General features: G+C 38.2%; 1 protein-coding gene across 5 annotated transcripts; it reads left to right on the top strand.

The window, feature by feature from the left end:
- Window positions 1–1,850: 1,850 nt before the first annotated feature.
- Window positions 1,851–18,143, top strand: FAM204A (family with sequence similarity 204 member A). 5 transcript variants are annotated; one of them, XM_018078515.2, is made up of 9 exons: window positions 1,851–1,895; window positions 2,423–2,751; window positions 3,408–3,498; window positions 4,037–4,070; window positions 4,684–4,786; window positions 6,474–6,563; window positions 15,281–15,373; window positions 17,334–17,440; window positions 17,787–18,143. In XM_018078515.2, exons 2-9 carry the CDS (start codon window positions 2,500–2,502, stop codon window positions 17,836–17,838), a joined length of 822 nt encoding a protein of 273 aa, XP_017934004.1. In that variant the 5' UTR covers window positions 1,851–1,895; window positions 2,423–2,499; the 3' UTR covers window positions 17,839–18,143. The 5 variants fall into 5 exon arrangements, with proteins under 5 accessions (XP_017934004.1, XP_017934006.1, XP_017934007.1 ...); XM_018078517.2 differs by having other exon boundaries at window positions 4,687–4,786; XM_018078518.2 differs by having other exon boundaries at window positions 2,423–2,736.
- Window positions 18,144–21,501: the final 3,358 nt, after the last annotated feature.

Here is a 21,501-nt window from a genome sequence, read left to right on the forward strand (position 1 = left end):
AACAGAAAATTGCCATGAGAAGAATTTGACATCGAATCAAGTGTTGGACACAATAGCAGCTCTCATGATTTTGATGTAGGAACATGAGTGTTGGTCACAAGGTTGTGCTGCCTTCTATTTCCTTCTTGAAATAAAAAGACTCTATACATTACTTCAACAAACAAAACCCTAACAAATAAACAAACAAAAAAAACCCCAAAACAAAACACAAACCACAGCAAATAGCAAATTCTGTTAAGTAGCCAACAATCTCTTTTGTGGTTTTGTCAAGCACTGACTTTTGAATACAAATGCTTCTGGATTGATGAAAGTCAGGCAGGAGCTCTTGCCACCATTTTTCTTTCATGGAAGGACCTGTGAGAACTCAGAATTTATTGTGGGAGGACTGGAGATCATCCTGAAAATTTGGCTTTTAGAATTACAGACACAAGTAATTTGCAATTGTAAAATGAAATTAATGTGAATATTTGAGTACTTCATTTGTGTGCACTACCAGTGCCATTGGCTTGTGGATAGTAAATAAGGAGCACAGTGTTTGGATACAAATTGTGTCACACAAAATTAAATTTGCCTTCTGAAAATTTATCCCTATCAAACATATAAATTTACAGGTCATAGAGGTGTCACATATTTTTCAATTTTTGGAGTATGTTGAAATTAAGAAAACATCATGCAGCCCAATGGTCTAACAATCTGCTAGAACAAACGGCAGTGAATATCCAGTATCAATACAGTTATTAATTACCAGTTATCTGTATACCAAATATAACCAGTCATTAAATGTAAATAAAATAACTCTCTTAAAAATTGATTTCCCAGATGAGAGGAAAATCTAGTTAGCAAGCTGAGTGTGAAATTTACATGTAGTTCATGAAAAAGGGATTACTTACGGAATTAATTGATTTTAGAAATGAATCTAAGGATGTAAAATTATGGCATAAAACTGAAAACAATCTGAAGATCTGTTTTGTGTCTGTGAGAAAGGCACTTAGTTCTCCCTTCTAAGCACAGCCAATCCCAGAAGCTGTGATCCACCAAGAAATCCCTACTCAAAGCCATATTCCCTATTATCCATCTTCATAGCACTTGCCCTCTTCCTATTCCACTCAAGTATGTCCACAACTGGGTTGTATCCTGATTTGGGGTCATCACTCTCTGCAACTCCCTGAAAGGAGGGGGGAGCTGGGGGGGGGGTCAGGCTCTGCTCCCAAGGAACAAGGGATAGGATGAGGGGAAAGGACCTCAAGCTGTGCCAGGGGAGATTTAGGTTGGACATGAGGAGGAATTTCTCCACAGAAAGGGTGCTCAGCCATTGGAACGGGCTGCCCAGGGAGGTGGTGGAGTCACCGTCCCTGGAGGTGTTTAAGGAAAGCCTGGACGTGGCACTCAGTGCCATGGGCTGGGTGACGTGGTGGTGTTCGGTCACAGGCTGGACTCGATGACCTCAGAGGTCTCGGCCAACCTGACTGACTGTGATTCCGACAACAACCTCAGTGGCACTTACTGGGCCATCTGCCCCTTCGGGAGCTCTTACAGGAGCCTGGAGGTCGCTCTGTTCCCCTCACAGGGAACACCCCACACTTTCCAAGGGAACATTCCACACCTTCCCAGGGAACACTCCACACCTTCCCATGGAACACCCCACACTATCCCAGGGAACACCCCACACTTTCCAAGGGAACATTCCACACCTTCCCAGGGAACATTCCACACCTTCCCAGGGAACACCCCACACTTTCCAAGGGAACGTTCCACACTATCCCAGGGAACACCCCACACCTCCCCGGGAAACGCCCCGCCCCGTTGCCATGGAGACCGGCGCGGCCGCTGATTGGCTGCGCTGCACGGCCCAATGGGCGGGCGGGGTGTTCCGGCGGTGCCAAGATGGCGGCCAGGTAAACACGGCCGGGCGGGGACACCGAGGGGACATTGAGGGGGTTTCGCGGGGGTTCGCGAGGGCTCCGCGGGCTATTGGCAGGGCCGCCCGGGCCGCGGGGGTCGGGGGGATTCCGTTTGCCGTCCCCCACCCTGCGGTGAGCGTTTCTCCTCCGGAGCGGGTACCCCGCGCCCCCCGGCCCCCCCAGGCTCTTCTCTGTTGGCCCTGCCCGGCGGCGAGGGCAGGGGCTTGTGCTCCCCTGGGAAGCTGCTCCTGTGGAGGGACGGGAGGCGTTTGCTCTGGTGTCGCCCCTAAACCGAAAGTAGCCGTAAACAAATGCGAAGGGGCATAACTTTAAAGGACGAGGAGGGGGAAAAAATGAACTATAGCGTCAACCTGTGGACTCAAATCGTCTACTCCTCTCTGATACAGTAAGTAGTAGAAGCTTTATAATGTGCTTCTCTAAAGCATGTACTGATAGTTGCTTGTGAGAAGCTAAAATATTTCTGATGAGGTGTTCGGTGTTTCTGTTTCTCTCTCCTGCAGGTTGTTCTCACCTCGGGATGGGTAACCCGGTGTCTCTGCAGTGACTTGAAGTGGTTTGGATTTGCTGAAACTGGAAGATGTGGAGTGGGCTGTTACCTCCAGGAGTGAATGAAAGTGATGTTGATTTGAGTTCTGATGATGGAGGCGATTCTCCTGCTTCCTCTTCAAAGAAAGGGGCACAAGATGATATCCAAGGAGCTGAGCTTTCTGAACTCCCAGGGACTGGACAGGAGAGTGGTGCCAGCAGTGAACCTGTTGTGATACCAGTGGCAGATGAAGACAGCGAGTCTCACACGTGCCCTCCTGGAATCTCTGTAAATATCTGGAATGTGCGTGTCTTCACAGGCTTCCAAACGAGCATTAATGCAACAGACTCAGAGCCCAATGGCTGATTTTTAGATTAAAATAACTCAATGTTAGTTTTATCTGAAATGAAATATAATATGATCAAAGGATATACCTGTGATTGTTTTCAAGCAGGGAGAGCAGGAATTTAGGTAGGAAGTGACTGGGTAGTTTGATAGTGATTGAAGGCACAGCAAGTAGTTTTTATAACTAGACAGCTGCATGAAACTTGTGTTCTCAGTGGTTTTTAGGCTCTGAGCTTCTTGGTAGCTGCTTTGTGCATCAGTAAGGATTCACAGCTCAGTATATCAGCCATGGTAGGGGTGATGCATACCTGGAAAGGGTACCAGCAGAAATGTATTCTGTGGCACATCCCATGAGAAAACTGTCAGATTTGAGTAGTCCTGGCATGTAGGGAGGGCAGAAAGTCAGGGAGAGGTGGTGAAAGATTGGAACCAATTCTGTTTTAACACCATCAGAGTTGGATGTTCTTGATTTGTAAGTTTGAATGTAATTGTTAATACCAGGTACTGTGGATAAATAACATACTGTCACAATGCTTCTCAGCACAATATGTAATTTCTTAAAAATAGGGGGGAAAAAATTAAAAATACTGATTTGCTTTTTCTTAATCTTGTAGAAATTTGTGGAGCTTCAGAAGAAGCACCGTGAAATGAAAATGGAAGCAGAGCAGGAAAACAGATGCCGGAAGAGAAAGCGCCACCGCAAAGGTGTTCTTTATAATTATGGGATTTGCTTTCTCAAAATTGAATTGTTATCAGCATGTGCTGGTTTGGGGGGGGGGGGGGAAGAGTTGTTGTTTTTATTTTGGCTTTTTTTTTTTTCTTTTTAGTGAAGAAATGAGTGCCTGAGTAGATGTATTCTATCTGTTGTCTGTGATTTTATTTTTCTAGTTGTATACAGCACTTGCAGGTCCAGGTTGTAAATTGCAACTTAAAATACAAGTAATATATTTGTCCTCTTCTTTAAAAGAAGGTAGAACTTACTCAGTTAATACTGATTTATAATGGTTAAGTGTGTTTCAGTAATTCTATAAATCATACTTTAGTGTATTCTAGTTAAAACTTCTTCACAGATACTGTAAGTCTCTTACAGCTGAGTGGTTTAAAAGCACACCATCATTGGGTAAAAATCCCAGTGTGTTGATCTTTGAAAGGAAATGTGACCAGTTAGAGCTCTGTATGTTCACTGGGTGCTGTGGGGTGTTACTGTGTAATGTTGGATTTCTCTTTTCTTTTTTCCCCTTAGCAAAACAGAAGAAGGCTGATGAAGTGACTAAGAGGTATAACCAGGTCAATGTGATTTCCTGAGGTCTGTTTTTTAGTATCAGGCAAAACTTGTAAAAAAGCTTGACCACATGCATGGCTAAAGCCTGAATTTGAACATCATGTTAAATATCTGCTGAATATTTTCCATGTCTCTGTTGGACAGGCTGAGTTTGTATCAGTGAATGCTAAATGGAGTGTTACTGCTCGATTTTAAAAATCAGCATTAATGTATTATTTACTGTAACTTAAAATAGACTTAATGTTGTTCCTGATTATGTTTTGCATGTAACTGCATAAACCTCCTGTTCAACCTGCTCCTTCTCTTGTTTTTCCTTCTTGTATTGTATTTCCTTCTGTGTTGTATTTACAGTTGGATTCGATGATCTTAAAGGTCTTTTTCAGCCTGAATGGTTCTATGATTCTATCAGCTTGCTTTCAGCATTCTGGAATTATACTTACAGAGGGGGAGGAATAATTAATTTCACTTGAATTAAAAACTGAATGGGTGAAGAGAGCATGCCTGCCAAATGGAAGAGTTTATTCTAGCACTGAATCCTATTTAGCATAGAATATTACAAGCTGTGGAAAGGGAGCTGGTTCACTGATGACTTGTTTGTTTGTTTTTAGTAGCCAACAGTTGGAAAATGAAGAGAAATGGAAAGAACTTACACAATACTTTGGAATCAATGATAGATTTGAATCACCTGTGGATAGCAGGGCCCCACAAAAGGTGAATGTTGCTACAAAGGCAGTGTCAGCTTGTACTTGGTGGTAAAAGAAGCTGACATTACCTGAGATAGGAATAAAACTGAGTCTATTTGAAAGTAAATGATCAAATCACTTGGGAAGGGCAAATTTGTGATGTTTTTAATAGATTTCTTTTTTGAATGGTTGCTCTACTTGCTCTTGAGACAGCATCCAGGCTTGTTTCCTGTCTGGTTATATTTTCTCAGAATGCTTCATATGTGGTGTTTGACTTTTTATTTTCTTTTGTTTAGTTGTGTTTTAACTTTAAAATGTGTCACAAAAATCCTTCAGTTGGCACCAGTGGCTTTAGGAATTAAAGGGGCAAATCTATCATGCATTTTTGGTGGGATTCTAACACTTTCTGTTCATAAATACTGTGTAAGTAGTCATATTTGAACTAATTGGTACACATAATGGACAGTTAAGAAACTTCATATATTGTGAGTTCCTGGTAGCACTGTTTGTTCTGTAGTTTTTCTGGTAAAGTCCTGTGTAAGTTCTATGGCATCAAATGTCCAGTTAGCCTCCTTTAGGATACATTTGGGTTTTTTCATTTGCCTACAGTAGGTTTCTACATGAAAGTCATGAGACATTGTTCACTCCTTACTTTTGGTGGCTCTTTAGTTGTCATTAAACTGGCCAGGATAGATCTGGAATAAGGCCCAAAGTGTTAAAATGCAGATGGTTTCCACGTAAGTTCAGGGACTTTAGTGGAAAGTGTGCCTCATTACTTTCAGAAAGCACATCTAACAGAATTGGCTATCACTGCAATTTCCAGTCGTGCATTTTGTTTTTTCAACTGCCACCTGACATAATTGAAGTGCAGAGTTTGCATATCACTGTTTCTCCAGAATTCTGTTAGATTTTCTGCTTTTGTCTCTTCAAAAAGTGTTTGTTATGAAACTGTCAAATGTGTTTTCTTTAGCATCACTAATATTTAAAACCAGTGAGGCTGTAAATTGCCTTTTGTTATGAGAGTGAGTTTTTTTGTGAAATTCTGAAGTCAGTGCCCTCTGCTATGTTACCCTTCTGTATTCCATCAGAAGTTTCCAGCTATAATTTCCAGGAAATATTTACTTTTTATGGTTGCGTTATTTGTAAATGTTGCTGTTGAACAGGTTATGTTACATTGATCATAGCCTCTGAAAATAACCTTTAAATTCTGAAGCTTTTCCATTGTTTTCCATAGGGCTGCTAGAATTTTTAATTTATTAGTACAGGGAGTGGCATCGTGCCAGAACTCAGTTTTTGGAGAAAGATAAGATCTTGGAACTGTAACGATACAGTGGTAATTGCCATTCTTCATGTTACCTGACACATATATTTCACATTTTGTTTAGAAAGCTCCAGGGATGGAAGAGATAAGACAGATCTTCAGATGAAATTTCATTGTGACAGGCATAAACTAGTCCGTGTAATTTTTTTAACCTATAGTATTATCCTGCACATAAGGTGGAACTAATGCAATGATTTGTGCTCGGGCAGCCTTTCAGTGAGTTCTTAATTATACTGTCCATTACAGTACAGAGACAAAGTGGGTTGTGTTACATAGAAATTGCAGGTTTGTGCAGTGTCCTAAAGAATTTTATGAAAGAAATACTTTTAGAAAGGATGTGTTTAAATGTGTTCTTTTTGTCTTAAAGATATTTCCTTTTTTTTTTTTTTCCTAGTCTGGCCTTGAACTTAGCATAGAGAAGTGTGTGGCTGAAGGGGACATTGCTAAGGCTGAGGAGCTGAGTGACAGACTGGCCATGCGTGAGGTGAGTGGGCTGTTAACAAAAGCTCCCAGGGGACATTGAGTTTTGTGTGTCTGTACAAAAAGTGTCATGGCTAAAATAGCATTGATTGTCTGCTCCATCCTCCCTGTTTCCTGAGCAGAGTCCTGTCAGGGACTGAAGGACTTTGCTGCTGATCTAGTAGTGCTTGGGCGGCTGGAGCTGTGTTTAAGACTTGAAAATTCGACCACAAACAATGCCAAGTAACTTTGCTTTGAAGCCTTCTGCTGACTCCACGAGTCAGAGGGGTTGGTAACTGGTCCTCCATAATGAGCCTTTGACTTCTCTGTGTGTTGCCAGCCAAGAAAACAGGAGTAGGATGTTCCATTCCTCTCAGTTCCCTGTGCCTCATATTTTTCTTTGCATTGCCTCCTCAATAAGCTTGGGAAGCCTGAAGACAGGTAGAGATTTAGCAAGCTTAGAGTGAAATGTGTCCAGATAAGGACATACATACCCCAGCTTGTGTTCCAATACTTTTTCTTCCTGTGTATTCATGTTTTCAGGAGTTGATGGCCGGAAGAACTGGGGGGAAGAATGGGAGTAGATGGTTGTCAAATATATTGCTGTAGCCTTAGAATTGTGTTGGATTTTTATTTTTTCTCCTTGTCATAACTTTTTAGTGTATAAGTGCATAATCTAAAAACAAATCCAGGTGAGAAAAACACAATTTTTTCAAGATGTTGTCTTGTTTGTTGGCGTATCTGAGAAATTTCATGAAGGCTGTGCTGCCCTTTGCTACAAAAATTGGACCCTTCTAAGTCTGTATGTAGTGCTTAGTGAATACTTAAACTGGTGAGGAATCTTTTAGGTAGCTCTGGTAATTTGATGTCAGAAATACTTGAATAGGTGCACATAAGGTAGGTGGTAGCAGCTGAAGTATGTAATTTAAATCCACAAGATCTGTTTTGCCCACTGCTAGCTGTGCATGGAGGAGAAAACACAGAGGAAGAAAATTAGGATAAAAATATAGTTGGAATAGCTTTGAAGCCAGTTAAGGAAAAATCAAATAAGTATTATTTGAGTGAGTGGAGAAGCAATAATTTTTTAACTAATCTGATTTGTATAATTTAAGAGATTCTAGATTAATACTAAAAATAATTATATAGTTTTTGCTTTCATTCCTTCATTTTGCATGTTCCATCTTCACACAGCTAGTGAGAATTTTCTGTCCACTGTATATGCTTTCCAAATTCAAAGGTATTAGAAGAGGACTAAGAAAACAAAGACAAATTTTGACGACTACTCATTCAAATATTTTAAATAGGGTTTTAAAGTAAGCTTTAATGTAAAACTGCAGATTTAAATCTGTTTAATGCAATGTGTTACAGTGTTGTGGTGGCTTTAAAAAGAGAGGGCTTTTGAAATGGGAAATACAGTTCTTAAGGTTCTGTGAGGTTGGGTAAAACTAACTGTTCCTCAGGGAACAGAAGTGTTCTTACAGGATCGTTAAACTCCTCCAGGTAGTCACTCAGGGCAGTTTGTAATGACTGGCCTCTTATCTGCCTTGTCACCAGTGATCACAAAACTTCAATCTGCAAAGATAACAGCCACTGACAGTGATAGGAATGTGTCCTGATGTTCCCTTTAAGTCTGACCAGCTTCTGGCTGTTCCATTACTTTCATGTGTACAACGTGACAAACACTTGCTGTTCTCCTTCACAAATGTCATTATCCCATCTGCTCTAAAGTGGTTAGAGTATCATAATCAATAAAACATACTGAGGTTCTAGTGCAAATTGTTTGACTATAAAAACAAATTAATGTAAGAAGTTTTAAGGTTTTGTAATATTTATGATAAACTGTTATCTGATTTTGGTAGCCATGGGATTATACAACATCTAGCACATCCCAGGTGCTGCAGCAATGTATTATTATTTGTGGAACATTAGCTCCAAATTGTTGACTTTCAAATATTAGCATGTTGTAATTCTGAAAACAAAATGCTTGAAACATTATTAGTATTCACAGCCTTGACTTGGTTTTGGTTAAGTGGGTTTATCTGAATAAATAGTATGTTGAAAGAAGGAAAACTCAAATGGCTGGCTTGATCTCTCCTGAGGAGTTCTGCAGAGGCAGATTCCATGTGAATTCACTGGGGTTCTCTGCTGTTGTAAGGATGTGCTCCATTACTCACTGCAAGGTTCATTTTTCTTTGTGATTTTTGGAAGCTGTATTTTTTTTTAAATGGATCTTTTAAAATCCTTTTTTTTTTTTTCCTAAGGAAGTTGTTCTAAGAGTGATTCAGTGAAGAGCTATAGAAAAGGATTTGATTGTGGAAGGGGTTGATTCCACAGTCATTGCTTTGTATACAAGTACAGTTAATATTGCTTTCATGTTGTGCAGTATTGATTCAATCGCTGCTTTCCTTCTCTTAGGAAGGAAATTTAAAGAAATGAAATTTAAAGAAATGTCCCTTTTGAGACTCTTTTTATATAATGCTTCTAAGAAGTGAGTTTAATTAAGTATGTGGCTGTTTGTATCCCTCTAACTTCCACATGCAACACAACACAGTGAGCAAGTCAGGCATGGAGCTGTACTATGGCTGTACTGAATGGCACCACTTCTGAAGTCTGGAGAAAGAAGTGGATGAATTATTGTTCTTTTATCTCGACTCCATCTCTTTCTGTATAGTTTTCATTTTTCTTGGGCAGTGTCACAGGGTTGGGGACAGGGAGTGTGTGCTGTTTGGGGTGCAGCCCCCCTTGCAGCCCTGGGAGAACTGTTCAGTGGGCAGGTGTTCTGTTTGAAATCAGGTGTGGGGGGTTTTAATCGGCACCGTTTGCTTTTGCGAGAAGCAGTGACTGGAACCTGCTGATAAAGCTTTTGCTTTGAGGCACAGATCCCAGAGTTCTTAAAGCCGTTTCCTGCCTTAATAAGTGAAACTAATTTTTGATGTATAACATTTATAAGCCTGTGAAACTGATAGGGCAGCTTCAGTATTTAGAAAAATGAAGCCAAAAATAAACAGATGATGAGTATAGACGGTAAAAGCACGCCCTGAAAAGCAAAGGAATGTCAAAATGATGCTGTCAATATGCTGTCATTATGACACAGTGAGAAAGGGTTTTTTAAAATCAAATTCATTCAAAATCAGTGATGACTTAGGCAATATGCATAATCTAGCAGCTGTGAATGCGTTACAGAATTTTGCATCCTAAAAACCTAAATGATACTGCTTCAAGGTTTTGGGTCTCTTGCTTTCCAAGTGGTACTTGTTGCAGGTTCCATAAGGAAAATGTTATTGTGCTGCAGTAAATGAGGCATTGGGCAGTATGTTATTTGTTGTTTTCTTCTGCTTTGACAAATATGCACAAATGCTGATTTTTGAAACAAAACTTCTCAGTCTGGTCGTGTTCCAGGTTTTGGACTGAGAGTTAGAGCTTGGATACCTTATGCATGAGGCTGTGTTTACTAGTGTGGATTCCTGTGTAGCTTTTGAGACTAGCTGATGTGTGTTACCCCTGTTTTACTGGCAGTTGATTCTGTTGTAAAAATGAGTTGTAGTTACATAATGATGCTGATATTCTGTCTGATCTCTTGGCAAACCTCACTACACAGTGTTAGCCCTTGTCTCCTGTTGTCAGTTGTTAGGGGAGCAGATCCTCAGAAGTGGTGTCCTTGGCCATCTCCAGAGCACATCCTCATGTGGGATATCCTACTTCACTGCGAGGTCTAGTGATCCTGAAATTCTTGATCTTGTTCTTTTATATATGAGTGAAATTCTGCCTGAAAAAATGCAGACATCACTGCATTATGTTGTCCAGAATAATTCAGGCCATCAGTAACTCTGCTCCTTTAGCTTCTGCTGGAGCCCCTCGGTCTGTGATGCAGTCAGAGTGTACGAGGTCAGCACTGCTTTGAATGTGTTGAACAACAACATGATGCACACAGGTCACACTGCTTAATCCTGACTCACTGCACATCTTCAGGCACAGGTGGACTACTGCATTATTTCTTTCATACCTGCAGTACAGTGCCATTAGTATTAAATAACTAGCAATTCATTGCAGTGTGCATGGTATAATATGCACAGTTATTGTTCATTGTTGTAATCCAGTTGCTGTCTTTGTTATCACATTCCAGAGCTTCCAGCATTGGCAGAGTCCTTCATGTTTTACAGTTCTGCTCCTCAAATGTAGACTGGAACACCTAAAGGTGTTGTTTGAACATTGCATTTAAGGATGACTTGTTTAACTTGAGGGATGCCAATAGAACTGTTATTAATAATGTAGGAGTTACCCAAAAAATTCTGAACCTTTTAGAATGAAACTTTATTGAGAGAATAAAGTTTATGGGGACACTTACCTGGGCTGAAATAAAATGGTTTTTTGGTGATGCCCTAGGGTGGGATAGCTGAGATCCAACCATAGCAGGTACTTGGATATGTAGCTTGGAACAGACATTTGGAATTATGTCAGCTTTTTAATGGTTTGTAAAAATCTTCTTGGAATAGTATCTTGAGATGTAATTAGGTTATTCCTGCTGTGTTTGTGGGAATCTGCCTAGATTTTTTTTTGAAGAATAAATGTTGATAAATTAGAGCACTGTGACTGTGCATGGTTGGATGTGTTCATCCCTTTGAGTACAGGTGGTATGTGGAGATACCTGGTAATGTCACTTTGCTGTAAATCAGTTTGTTGGGAGTGATACTTGTAAAAATTGTTTACCTAATTAAACCAGATAATCTTAAGATTCCCCACCTCCACTCCTAATATATATTTTCCAAACTTTTTTCCCCCTAGGGAAAGAGTTTTTTTCATAGTGCTTCTGTACTCAAGTCCTGGTGTGGTGTCTCAAAAAGCAGAACACAGATTTCTTATGGCTCTAATATTCTGAGAACTAATCTGACTAAAGCTCAAACTTTGCATTTTCCTGTGTTTTTTATGTTAAGTGCCTGGTAGGTAGGTGCCATATTGTCTAAGAGCACATTAGCCTGAGGACTGTAACTTGAACATGATAAAATAATCTTGACCATATTAGACTTACCTGTCAAAAGGAACTTTTAAAATATTTTGTAATTTAGTGTGCTAAATTGCTGGAGTAGTTGTCAGTCTCTAAAGAGCACAGACTTTTTGACAGCACTGAGTGCTCAGCTTAGTGGCTTCTGACATTTTGGTGAAAGATTTTTAAGAAGCTGCAATTTATAGGGACACTGGTATTTAATCAGGCTTAAATGAAAGATCTGCATCATAATTGGTGAAATTAATTGGCCATTCAGGGGGATATCATTCACATGTTACAGCAAGATCAGTCCTGCTCTTGTTCCAAATTTGATGCAGCAGTTTTGACTGTTTTCTCATGACCAAATTAGTATCTGCTGCCTGCACATAACTTCTGGGCACATAATTTAGACAGGGAAGTACAGCCAAGGCTGTAGGTCAGAACTACTGAGAACCATCCTGGAAACTGGTTTCCATTTCTGGATCTGGGTCTGATATGATTGACTGTGGTGCCAATCTTTTAGAGGTGTGCAGGTGTTGGTGCTTGATGATATTCTACTGGTAAAATAAAATTTCTGAATTCTGTGCAACATTCACCATCTCTCATAGAGTTTTTGGGAACCTAAAGTGAGTGATGCAATTTCATATATAATGTCACCAAGTACCAGTTAATTTGGAAGTCTTGCCTGTTGAAGAGCCCCAAAAAAAGGCAAAAAAAAAAAAAAGAGCTTCTGTTTTTATCTCTGAAGGTTTTCCTTTCTTACAGTTAGTGGAGGTGCTTCCAAATACCTCTCTTCATTGAGGTGGTTTTCTTTTAACCTTTAGAACATGGCAGGGTTATCACCTAGAATTACATTCTTATGCTCCCTTAATTATGTATATCTTTTCCTTAACAAACCTTAAAAAAAGATTTCAGATGTTACAAGTCTAATTAAAGAGACAGACAAAGCACAGTTTATACTGTAGATTTTTTCTGCAGTTCAATTAATCAGCATGTTTTCTCTTTTAATTAAAACCATTTTAGTAAATTAAAGCCCACAGCAAAACACATATATAATTTGTTTGTAATTAGCTCTTAATTGGTGGTAGTTGAAGCTTAGCACCCTTGGTTTCTTTCTTCATGATTGCCATTTTATTAGCAGCCAGTCATTAATTAATCTTTTTTTCTAATTAGCTTATAAAACTGTTGATGGCACATTATTGTAAATGTGATTTTAAGTTCAAAGCTTGTTAATAAGCTTTCTTACTTAGAAGAACAGAGATAAAGAAATTGCTGAAAACAGTACTACAGTTCTTTTTTTAAAACTGCCTTTGTTATAAGGGGGCTCTGTAAAGCATCTAACAGCTTATGGTTAATTTTTTAATGCTGTGTTTTCTCATGAATGGAAGAAGTTACTTGCATTTAAATGTTTAAGTCTAGCAAAGAGCTTAATATTAGAACAGTTTTCTGTCCTTCCTCCATTACTGTGTCATCTAAATACAATTTGATGTTGTAATACACAGCATAAAAATACAACAAAGGTATTACAAAGTATTTTACAGTGGAAGTTGAGCACATCATTGAAAGGGGACAATTTTCACTGCAAAATCCACTCAGTATTCCTGTTTGCTTTATATATTTTATATACGTCAGCAATGGATAACATTCCATAACATAAAAGGAGAAAATCATTGCTACAGGCAAGCCTGAAATAACTAGATTCATATTTGATGAGAAACTGTAACACTGTATTAAAAGGCTGTTTGGCTTCTCTGCTATGGTCAGAGGATATTTCAGGACCTGTTTGAATATAAATGTTTTGTTGGAGCTTTTGTGGGCTTAACATTTTTTATTTCATACCCGAATATTTCTGGAGCAGTTCTTGAATCAGCTGTGTCAGTGCTTGTATCATTCAGCATTTCCATGGCACGGTCCTGTCTGAATGAGAACTCTTTGCTTTGTGATGTTTAATGTTTAATGTCTTGATTTGCAGGGAAGTTTTCTGGAAGTTACAGTAGATTCTGTTGCAACTCTAAGAAAAATGTTTACTCTTCTGCCTGAACTTTACATTCTATTTCAACTTGAGCCATTTCTTTGCTTGTTTTAAAAGTGTTTTATGATGCCGGGCGAGAAACACTAGAAAGGGATAGCTGACAAGGAAAAAATTAAAAATTGGATAAAAAGTAAATGAATAATGTCATATTACTAAAAAGATGAGAGGCTAATTTGTGCCGACTTTTTGCTAATTTTGTTCAAGCCTCAAAATGAGGAGCTGTCACCCGTTCTGTGTAGCACTGATGACAGTGCCAATGATCCATGAAATAAGCTGCCGCTGGCTTTGTTCTGATAAGAATGAACAAATCTGCACAATGTACGGCTCCCAGAATCTCATTTTCATACTTGCATGCAGGCTAAAAGAAATAAGCTGTTTGCAGGCTTGATTAATCAGACATTTGAGGGTTTTTTGTCTCTTTGATCTCTTTCGTCTCCTAGGTAACTTGCTTGACATTAATGTTGAGCTTGAGTAAAGACAATCAGGAATTGTAGACCAAACTGATATAAAAATTAAAGACCTTAACACTTTAAGTACTCCAGTAATGGTTCCGCTTTACTTCAGAAAACATCTGTTTTCATTTAATTAAAGAACAAAAGAGAATAGCATAAATATTTTTCATAGAGACCTGTTATTCCATAAAAAGTTAAGGTATGATAATTGGTATTTTTAAATAAACGCCTTGGAAGTGTTCAAAAAGAGGCAAAGCTTCAGATATTTGTTACAAGGTAACAATTTCAGATGGGCAGAAAATTTCCATTTATGCTACATTAAACGTCTAGAGTTAGATATTTGACGTGATTTTTGGTCAACTTCAAAATAGAAAGGTCTTTGCCCTGTAGAAACTTAAGGTTTTTTTATGTGTGTGTTTGTCTTAAAATATATATATATATCTATAGTGTTACAAGGATGAACCATTATATCAGCTTTACTACCCAGTATGATTTACACACTTTAAACCTGTAAAATTGAAAGGAATTTAAAAAAAAAATGTCGCAGTGCGTTTGCTTGAGGTTATGCAGACGCTTTTACAAATCTTCCAAGTGGCTGTAAAGATGAATGCCTCAAGGGTCTAGCCAGGGCCCTGCTTTTCCAACCAGCTAAAGCCCTTATCTTAAATCCAAGCAAAGTACCATTAATCTTTTTGAAAGACCTTTTATGGCTTTTAATATATCCCAAATTAGAACATTTTACACCCTTGGTTCCTGAAATATGGTGATAAAAAGCCTTTAGAGCTTAATTTTCCTTACTGCGTGCTCTGACCAATTTGCAGTTCTTTGTGATAATGTTTAGACACCTTAATTAAAATGCAGCAAAATATTGGATGTTCTATATGGAAAATGCTGATACTTTGACTACACAAGAAATTGTTGTATATATTTTTATTCATGCTTTCTTACTTCTTTTAAGATTGTATTTTATTGAGTTATCTGATGACCTGAAATGTTAGCAGTTTCTTTTTTCTTTTTTTTAATGTAAAATCCATTGACCAAGCTTTTATGGATTTCTCTTTGGGGGGGCAGATGTATGTCTGGGTGTGGGTGGGAGCAGAAGACATTTAATCTGACTGAAATGTTTATGTCTGTTTATATGCAACATTTGTTTTCATGTCTTGAAAATTTGACTCTCTGTAGCCTAGAAATGATAACAAGGCTGCAAAATGTTTCTCCTTTTACTTCCCCATGTGCTGCAGAGGATCTTATTATCCTATATTTTCTGTACTTTTCAGAGATGGAAGAACTCATTCTGTCTTCCAAGAAATACAGACAAAAAGATTTTTCTGCAGCACTTGTGTAGACCTCACTTGTGTATATTTGTATGTGTGTAAGTGCTCAATAGGCCACTAGAATAGAAGGAGATGCTGTTATTCATCTCACAGTGAAAGTTAATTTTCAAGCGTGTTAGGAGGTAAAACCCAGTTAATAAAGGCATGGCTCTGCTGATTGACTTCAGCCATCAGATTGCTCTGTTGTTTAAGCTAATAATTAGTCCTGTTTCAATTTAAAAGTAAACATTTTTGAAATATTTTAGGTGCGTTTTCTTAGGCATTTTTATACTGCAAGTATATTAAAGTTAATAGCTGCTCTTAAATATTAAGTGACAATGCAAATAAAAGAATGTTATGTTTTAGTCTTTGACCTGAGATTTGGCAGTTCAGATGTTGGCATTGAATTACTGATTATATAAAATGTTAATGCTCAGGGGGGAAATTACGAAGATAACATAAAAGTTTTGAAATAGCTGGTCACATTAATTATTTTGTGCATCGAGATGATTCCATAGGTACATATTTATGACCTTAAAACATGTACAAAAAGTGAATGTGAAACTTGTTTAGCATTCTTTTTTTCCTTTTTAAAATACTGTGCTTATGAAAATGTGTGTTTTCCTTTTAAAATGTTACTCTTAGCTGCTTGTGCTGTGCTTACTGCCTTTTCTTTAAGCCTGCTGCAGAAAAGCTGCTTGCTTGATTCTTGAACCCTGAGAGGACCATAAGGTAGAACAGCTTCTAGTGATGCTGGTTTGGTTGGGTTTTTTTTGCTTTGTTAACAAAAGGATCACCTACCTATGAGGTGTTTGGTGGGATAGTTGTAGAAAATGTGTCATCTACACCTGAAGATGTTTTCTTGAGTTCTCCCTGACCTTCTCTGGATACAGCATTTCTCAGAGTAAATCACTGTCTGTAGAGATGCTGCAGATTATTCAAGTGTATGACCATTAATCATGGAACTTGAACCCAAGTGGTGAGGGGTGTTCTTTCACCTGCGTCTCCCATGCCTCTGTGCTTTGATGCTCCCATGACATTTTGGGGGAATTCAGAATGTCCAGTCAGAAACGTGTTTCCTAATTGCAGTAGGTTTTGGGGTGGATTGAAAGAAAACCTGTTTGGCCACATCAGTTTGTAGCAGTTTTGTCTAAATGAATTGCTCACTTGTCTTGGAGAATAGCAGCAACTTTTGAGAACAAATTCCTCCATAATTCATAATGTCAAGTCATGACAGCAGCCACAAAATGTAACTACAATGAACAAGTTATGGATGTTGATTTGAGGAAAATGAACTAGTCATAGTTAACAGTACCTTCTTCCATCTCTTTTGCTTTATTCTCTTTTCCACCCCCTTGACATTCGTTGCAGTGAACTGAATTCTCAGAGTTTCAGTAAGTTTATGGAAAGGAAGTGGTGTTCACCTACAGCCTGTTATAACCTTATTTGAAAAGCACGCCTGTTATCACACTTACAATCTAAGAGTAGTAATGTGAACACTAAAGGACACAGAGACAGTAAGGACACTGTTTTATTTATCTTTGGGCAGACTGATTAAAAATGATTAGTGGTTCTACTGGAAAAATGCGTGGTAGTAGCAGCTCTTCCTGTATAAATTGCATTTTTGGGTGTTTTTCATACTGGTAAGACCTATGGTGATAGCACAGCTGAGGTCACTGATCTTGATAAAGGAGACTGTGTTTGCATATTCCTGTCTGTTTAAAACAAACAAACAAGCAAAAGGATCTAGTGAGCTGTTGCCCTTTGCTTTTATTTTTGAAAATCAAGGGTTTGGTGGAAAGGGTTTCTTGCCCCAGGATCCTCCACCTTTGTATTTCTCTCAAGACATTCCCATTTGTCCCATCTAGCACTACGTCATCGGCCTAATATTTGAAAGGTATTTTGGGATCTGTTGACTTTTGAGAAACAATATCAGACCAAGTAATTTGTGAGGCTTAAATTTCATATGAGCCATTTGCATCTGATGAGTTTTCCTTTGTTCCTTTTCATGTCTTAGCTTGGTGTGAAAATTGCCAAAGCAGCTGCTTGCCGCAACTTCGTCAGAGCCAAGCAAGAGGCAGAGGCTGCCCAAGAAGCTCAAAAGAAGAAGAAGCTCGCTTGGGGGTAAGTCGTTTGAGTATGGAATTAAACATTTCTGGTATCACTGGCACTAAGTGTATACAATGCAATCTCAGTGAAATGTTTTCTTAGTTGAAATAGGCTTGTGCTAATCTTATTTGTTTAGTTTAACCTTGTTGGGTTTCGGTGGGGGTTTGTAGCTGTGTGTCAGACTTCAGCACAGGGGCTTTATCACAAATAATGTGGTGGTTGGATGGCTGTATTTGTCTTCAGGTCTTTATTACAGTGTTAAAATTAGTTTTTATTTTTGTTGTTGTTAAGAATGACATGGTTAAATAGCTGAAACACACATGCTTGTGATTCCTAATGTGGTTTTTGTGTCCTGTTTCAGATTTGAAGCCAAGAAAAGATGGGAAACAAAAAGCAACATGGGATACATGTAATCTGTCGTGTTTTCAGAAGTCAAATACCTGTTGTTACTTGAAGAATCTTTGTAGGCATCTTGTTAAATCTAAACATACAAAACCCAACACATCAAATGCCTTGTATTTATCCTCCTGCTGTTAGACTGCACTGGCTTGTTTTGGTGCTCTCTTATAAAGTAGTAAATAATACTATTTAATCACCAATCCTATGTTAAATATAGCACTTTTCTCATAAATACGAAAAACTAAGATAATGCATTTCAGAATGCATTTGGAGTCTGGTAGAGAACTCCCTGAACTTGAAATAAAACACTTGGTCCAAATGTGTTTTGTGCTGTACTGCAGTTATGATGAGTGGGTATAAGGGGAAGGGTAAGTTTTCCTGCTGGGGTTACACAGACTTAATGCAGGAAGTACTACTTCTCTGCTTGAAAGTTTGGGGGGAACACTAAATGAAGAAAAGCAAAACAATCCTACCTGTTCTAAACCAATATTATTTATGCATTTGTAGCCTTAGTAAATAGAAACACAAAACATTTGTCTGAAAAGGTCCATCCTCCCTCTCCTGGAAGGCTCTGGTACTTTTTGCCATCTTCTGGTGCCACATTCTTCACAATATTTCAAATTCCCATTTTTCTTTCCTTCCCAAGAACACACGTTTTAAAAGTACCAATTTCTTTGAGCAGATAAAATATAGAAATATGTACCTTGGAAAACTATCTGAAACGTGTTATGTTGTACAGTTAACTGCACCCAAGATACAAATGCAGATTTTACTCCGAGTCAGATGTTTTACAGATCAATTAGGATTTGAATGTTTATGTTATAAGATTATAACAAGAATTGATGATAATGTTTCTTGGAAATTGTTCTCGGTGAAAAGTAAGTACACATTCAGAACTAATAACTTTTCTCCCTGAAGCTCTTGCATATATATGTTTAGTCACCACAACGCCTGAATGGAATTGGTAATGTAAATGTCAGTTATTGTTAACCAAGATTAATATGTTTGAGGCCAAAGGTGTGGTATTAGCGTAATGCTGATTTACTGGGGAAGTACTGGAGGCTAAAACACCTTGCCAGCAAATAGCAATTGGAAGTTTTACAGCAGCAATTCGGAGAGTTCAGCTTTGCAGTCCAGGATGGAATAGTGCATTTTTGTTCATTAGCCCTCGGGATATTTGATTCTCTTTTCTTTTTTAGCAGAACATCGTATTTCTTTCACGCAGATGAGGGTTTGCAGTGTGGTAATCTGCAGTTAGCTGTAATTAGCTGTGATGACAGAGTTGAACACAATTGCCAGGATTGTAAATCAGGGGCTAAACAGGTTTCTGCAGTATAACATCATAAATCTCACACTAGGCTTACAAACTACATTGCTTTAGAAACTTGTGCGTGGAAGGAAGCAAGTGTTATCTCTAGGAAAGTGATTAGAGAGGTGAATTGCATGGTTACCTGTGCAAACACACAGGTTACACCATGAACCTTCAGCAAGGTTTTTCTCAGTTCCAAATGCTCCTGTCCAAAAGTTCAGGCACTCTGTCCATAATTTTTGTTATTTTTTAAGCAGCTGGCAGATAGGTGTTAGATACAGTTGACCTTTCTGCTTGTTATATACTGAAAAGCAGAGTGATGCTGATAATTTAGTGCCAAACACATCAGCAGTGTTCCATTAAACATTTTAAATTACTAATATACTATATTAAATATGCTGTATATATTTTTGCAGTAATTACTCTTAATAGTAACAGTATTTATTTTACAAATCAAGATCTTAATCTAGTTACAGGGATCAGTGTTTTTTGTTATGAAAATGTGCTATAAAAGAAATGCAAACCCTCAAAAAACAGCTATTGCCCAGTCACCTGTAATACTTTTCACTTTACCAATTAGTTTTATGTTAGGCCATTAATCATATAACTGTTTAGGAAGTATGCAGAATATTTGCATTGGGTTACTTGTATGATGAATTTAGAATGATCACATTTCAAGCCTTTTTATCTACCTGAAGTATTTGCTTATTAGAGTTGATTTCCAGAATTATACCATGTTCAAAAATCTCTGGCTAACAGGGAAAATTCAAAAGCCTAATACAGCTTTATAGAGATCATATAAATACATAATAAATGAATCCATAATTGTGCCTTTAATAAGCATCCTCCTGAATTGGTGATCTATTTTGAAATGTTTTGCATTCCTGACACTTTTTTTTGTAGTTTCGCTCTGCGTAGTAAATTTTGACCAAACAAGTAAAACTGCATTCTGAGACTTAACTTTTTCTGTTTAATGGTGTTAAAAAAATCCAAACGCTTGGTTTAGTTAACTAGTTAAACTTTTTAATCAGTTTAAATGTATAATCTCTTACACTGAACTAAATTTGAGATGTAATAATAATAATAATTCTTCTAGCAAATGAAAAGTTTGCATTAGCTTCTTGTCTGACTGAAATCTAGAGGAATGTGCTTAAATTATAAATTTTGGTATGATTCTGTTGTGAAGCCAAGTATTTATCAGGAGCTTATTTGATGCTATCTTGAGTTGGGCAACAGTTAAAAGGCAGCCTTGCCTGAGCACCTTCCTCCCCTCAGAAGTCTTGAGAATCATAACTGCCTGCACTAGTTTTGCCCCAGTTTTTTCTCCACCACAATTTCATATTTTGTCCAACATTGGTCGTGGTACTATCTTGGATATCCTGAGTAGCCTTAAGTCTTCTGAGGAAAAATCTTGCAGCTGCCCAAGTGTAGTTCTCTGGAGTCAACAGAAAAACTAACTGGAAAGGGGAATGTCCTCTCAGTTACCATTGTTCTTTGAAGAAGGTTAGACCTGGAGCATCGTGGCCTGCTCAGACACCTTTGTTCTGTGCCAGACTTTGTCAGTTAACTGAGCTTGTTACCCACATGCTGTAACATGGTGAGGTGGTTGGATTGCTTTTGGGTTTCCAGTGGCCTTGGCTGATGTGAAGTTGATGGTTCTGTGCACAGCTTTGACACTCCATGTGCACTTTTCCCTCCCGTGGGTGTGACACGCTTTCATTTCTGCTCCCATCTCGTGTTCTTGCAGTTCTGTTGTTTGAAGGCCTGCACAATCAAGAAATTCTTTTATCAGCTCCTGTGATAAAATACAGCCAGTTTGAAGTTTGACAGCAGCATACTAATACAATTACTAGTATTTCTTAATACCACATTCCTGAGCTCCTTAACCAAAGAGTGGCTGCAGGGACAGTTTGACAGATAAAAACATATATATAGTTGTTCGACTTTTAATAGTTTTTTGCCTGCAACCATAATCTGTATCATTATTTTTTTTAGTTTAATTCTGTTGGACAAGTTTCAAAGATAAATATGGTGTGTAATAAGTCTTTGCAGCCTCTAATTTGTGAAGGAGTGTCTGTCCAGTTAATACTTGCTCATTGAAGCAAGGGGTTTTGAAATAGCTGCAGTATGAACTATAATTACTGATGTCTGTTTCCTATTCACCTATGGCTTCTGGCATTTGATCAAAAACTGTAATGTATTGCTTAATCTCAAAGCATTCCCCACTTTCAAAAATATTTACCTCATGAGAATTGCACAGCACTAAATGACCTTAGCAAAACCGTAGTAGATTTTTATTGGGCATTGATCATATGTAGCTAATCCACCAACAAGTATTTTTTCCTGTTATTTTTGAATGTTGGTAATT

Source organism: Manacus vitellinus, unplaced genomic scaffold (assembly GCF_001715985.3).
Source record: "Manacus vitellinus isolate BGI_N305 unplaced genomic scaffold, ASM171598v3 scaffold_40_pilon, whole genome shotgun sequence".
Taxonomy (NCBI): domain Eukaryota; kingdom Metazoa; phylum Chordata; class Aves; order Passeriformes; family Pipridae; genus Manacus; species Manacus vitellinus.

Coding starts and splice junctions, on each gene's coding strand:
- FAM204A (XM_018078515.2), top strand. CDS start 2,500: ATGTGGAGTGGGCTGTTACCTCCAGGAGTGAATGAAAGTGATGTTGAT. Junction 2,752..3,407: donor TCTCTGTAAATATCTGGAAT/GTGCGTGTCTTC, acceptor TTAATCTTGTAG/AAATTTGTGGAGCTTCAGAA. Junction 4,071..4,683: donor GCTGATGAAGTGACTAAGAG/GTATAACCAGGT, acceptor GTTTGTTTTTAG/TAGCCAACAGTTGGAAAATG.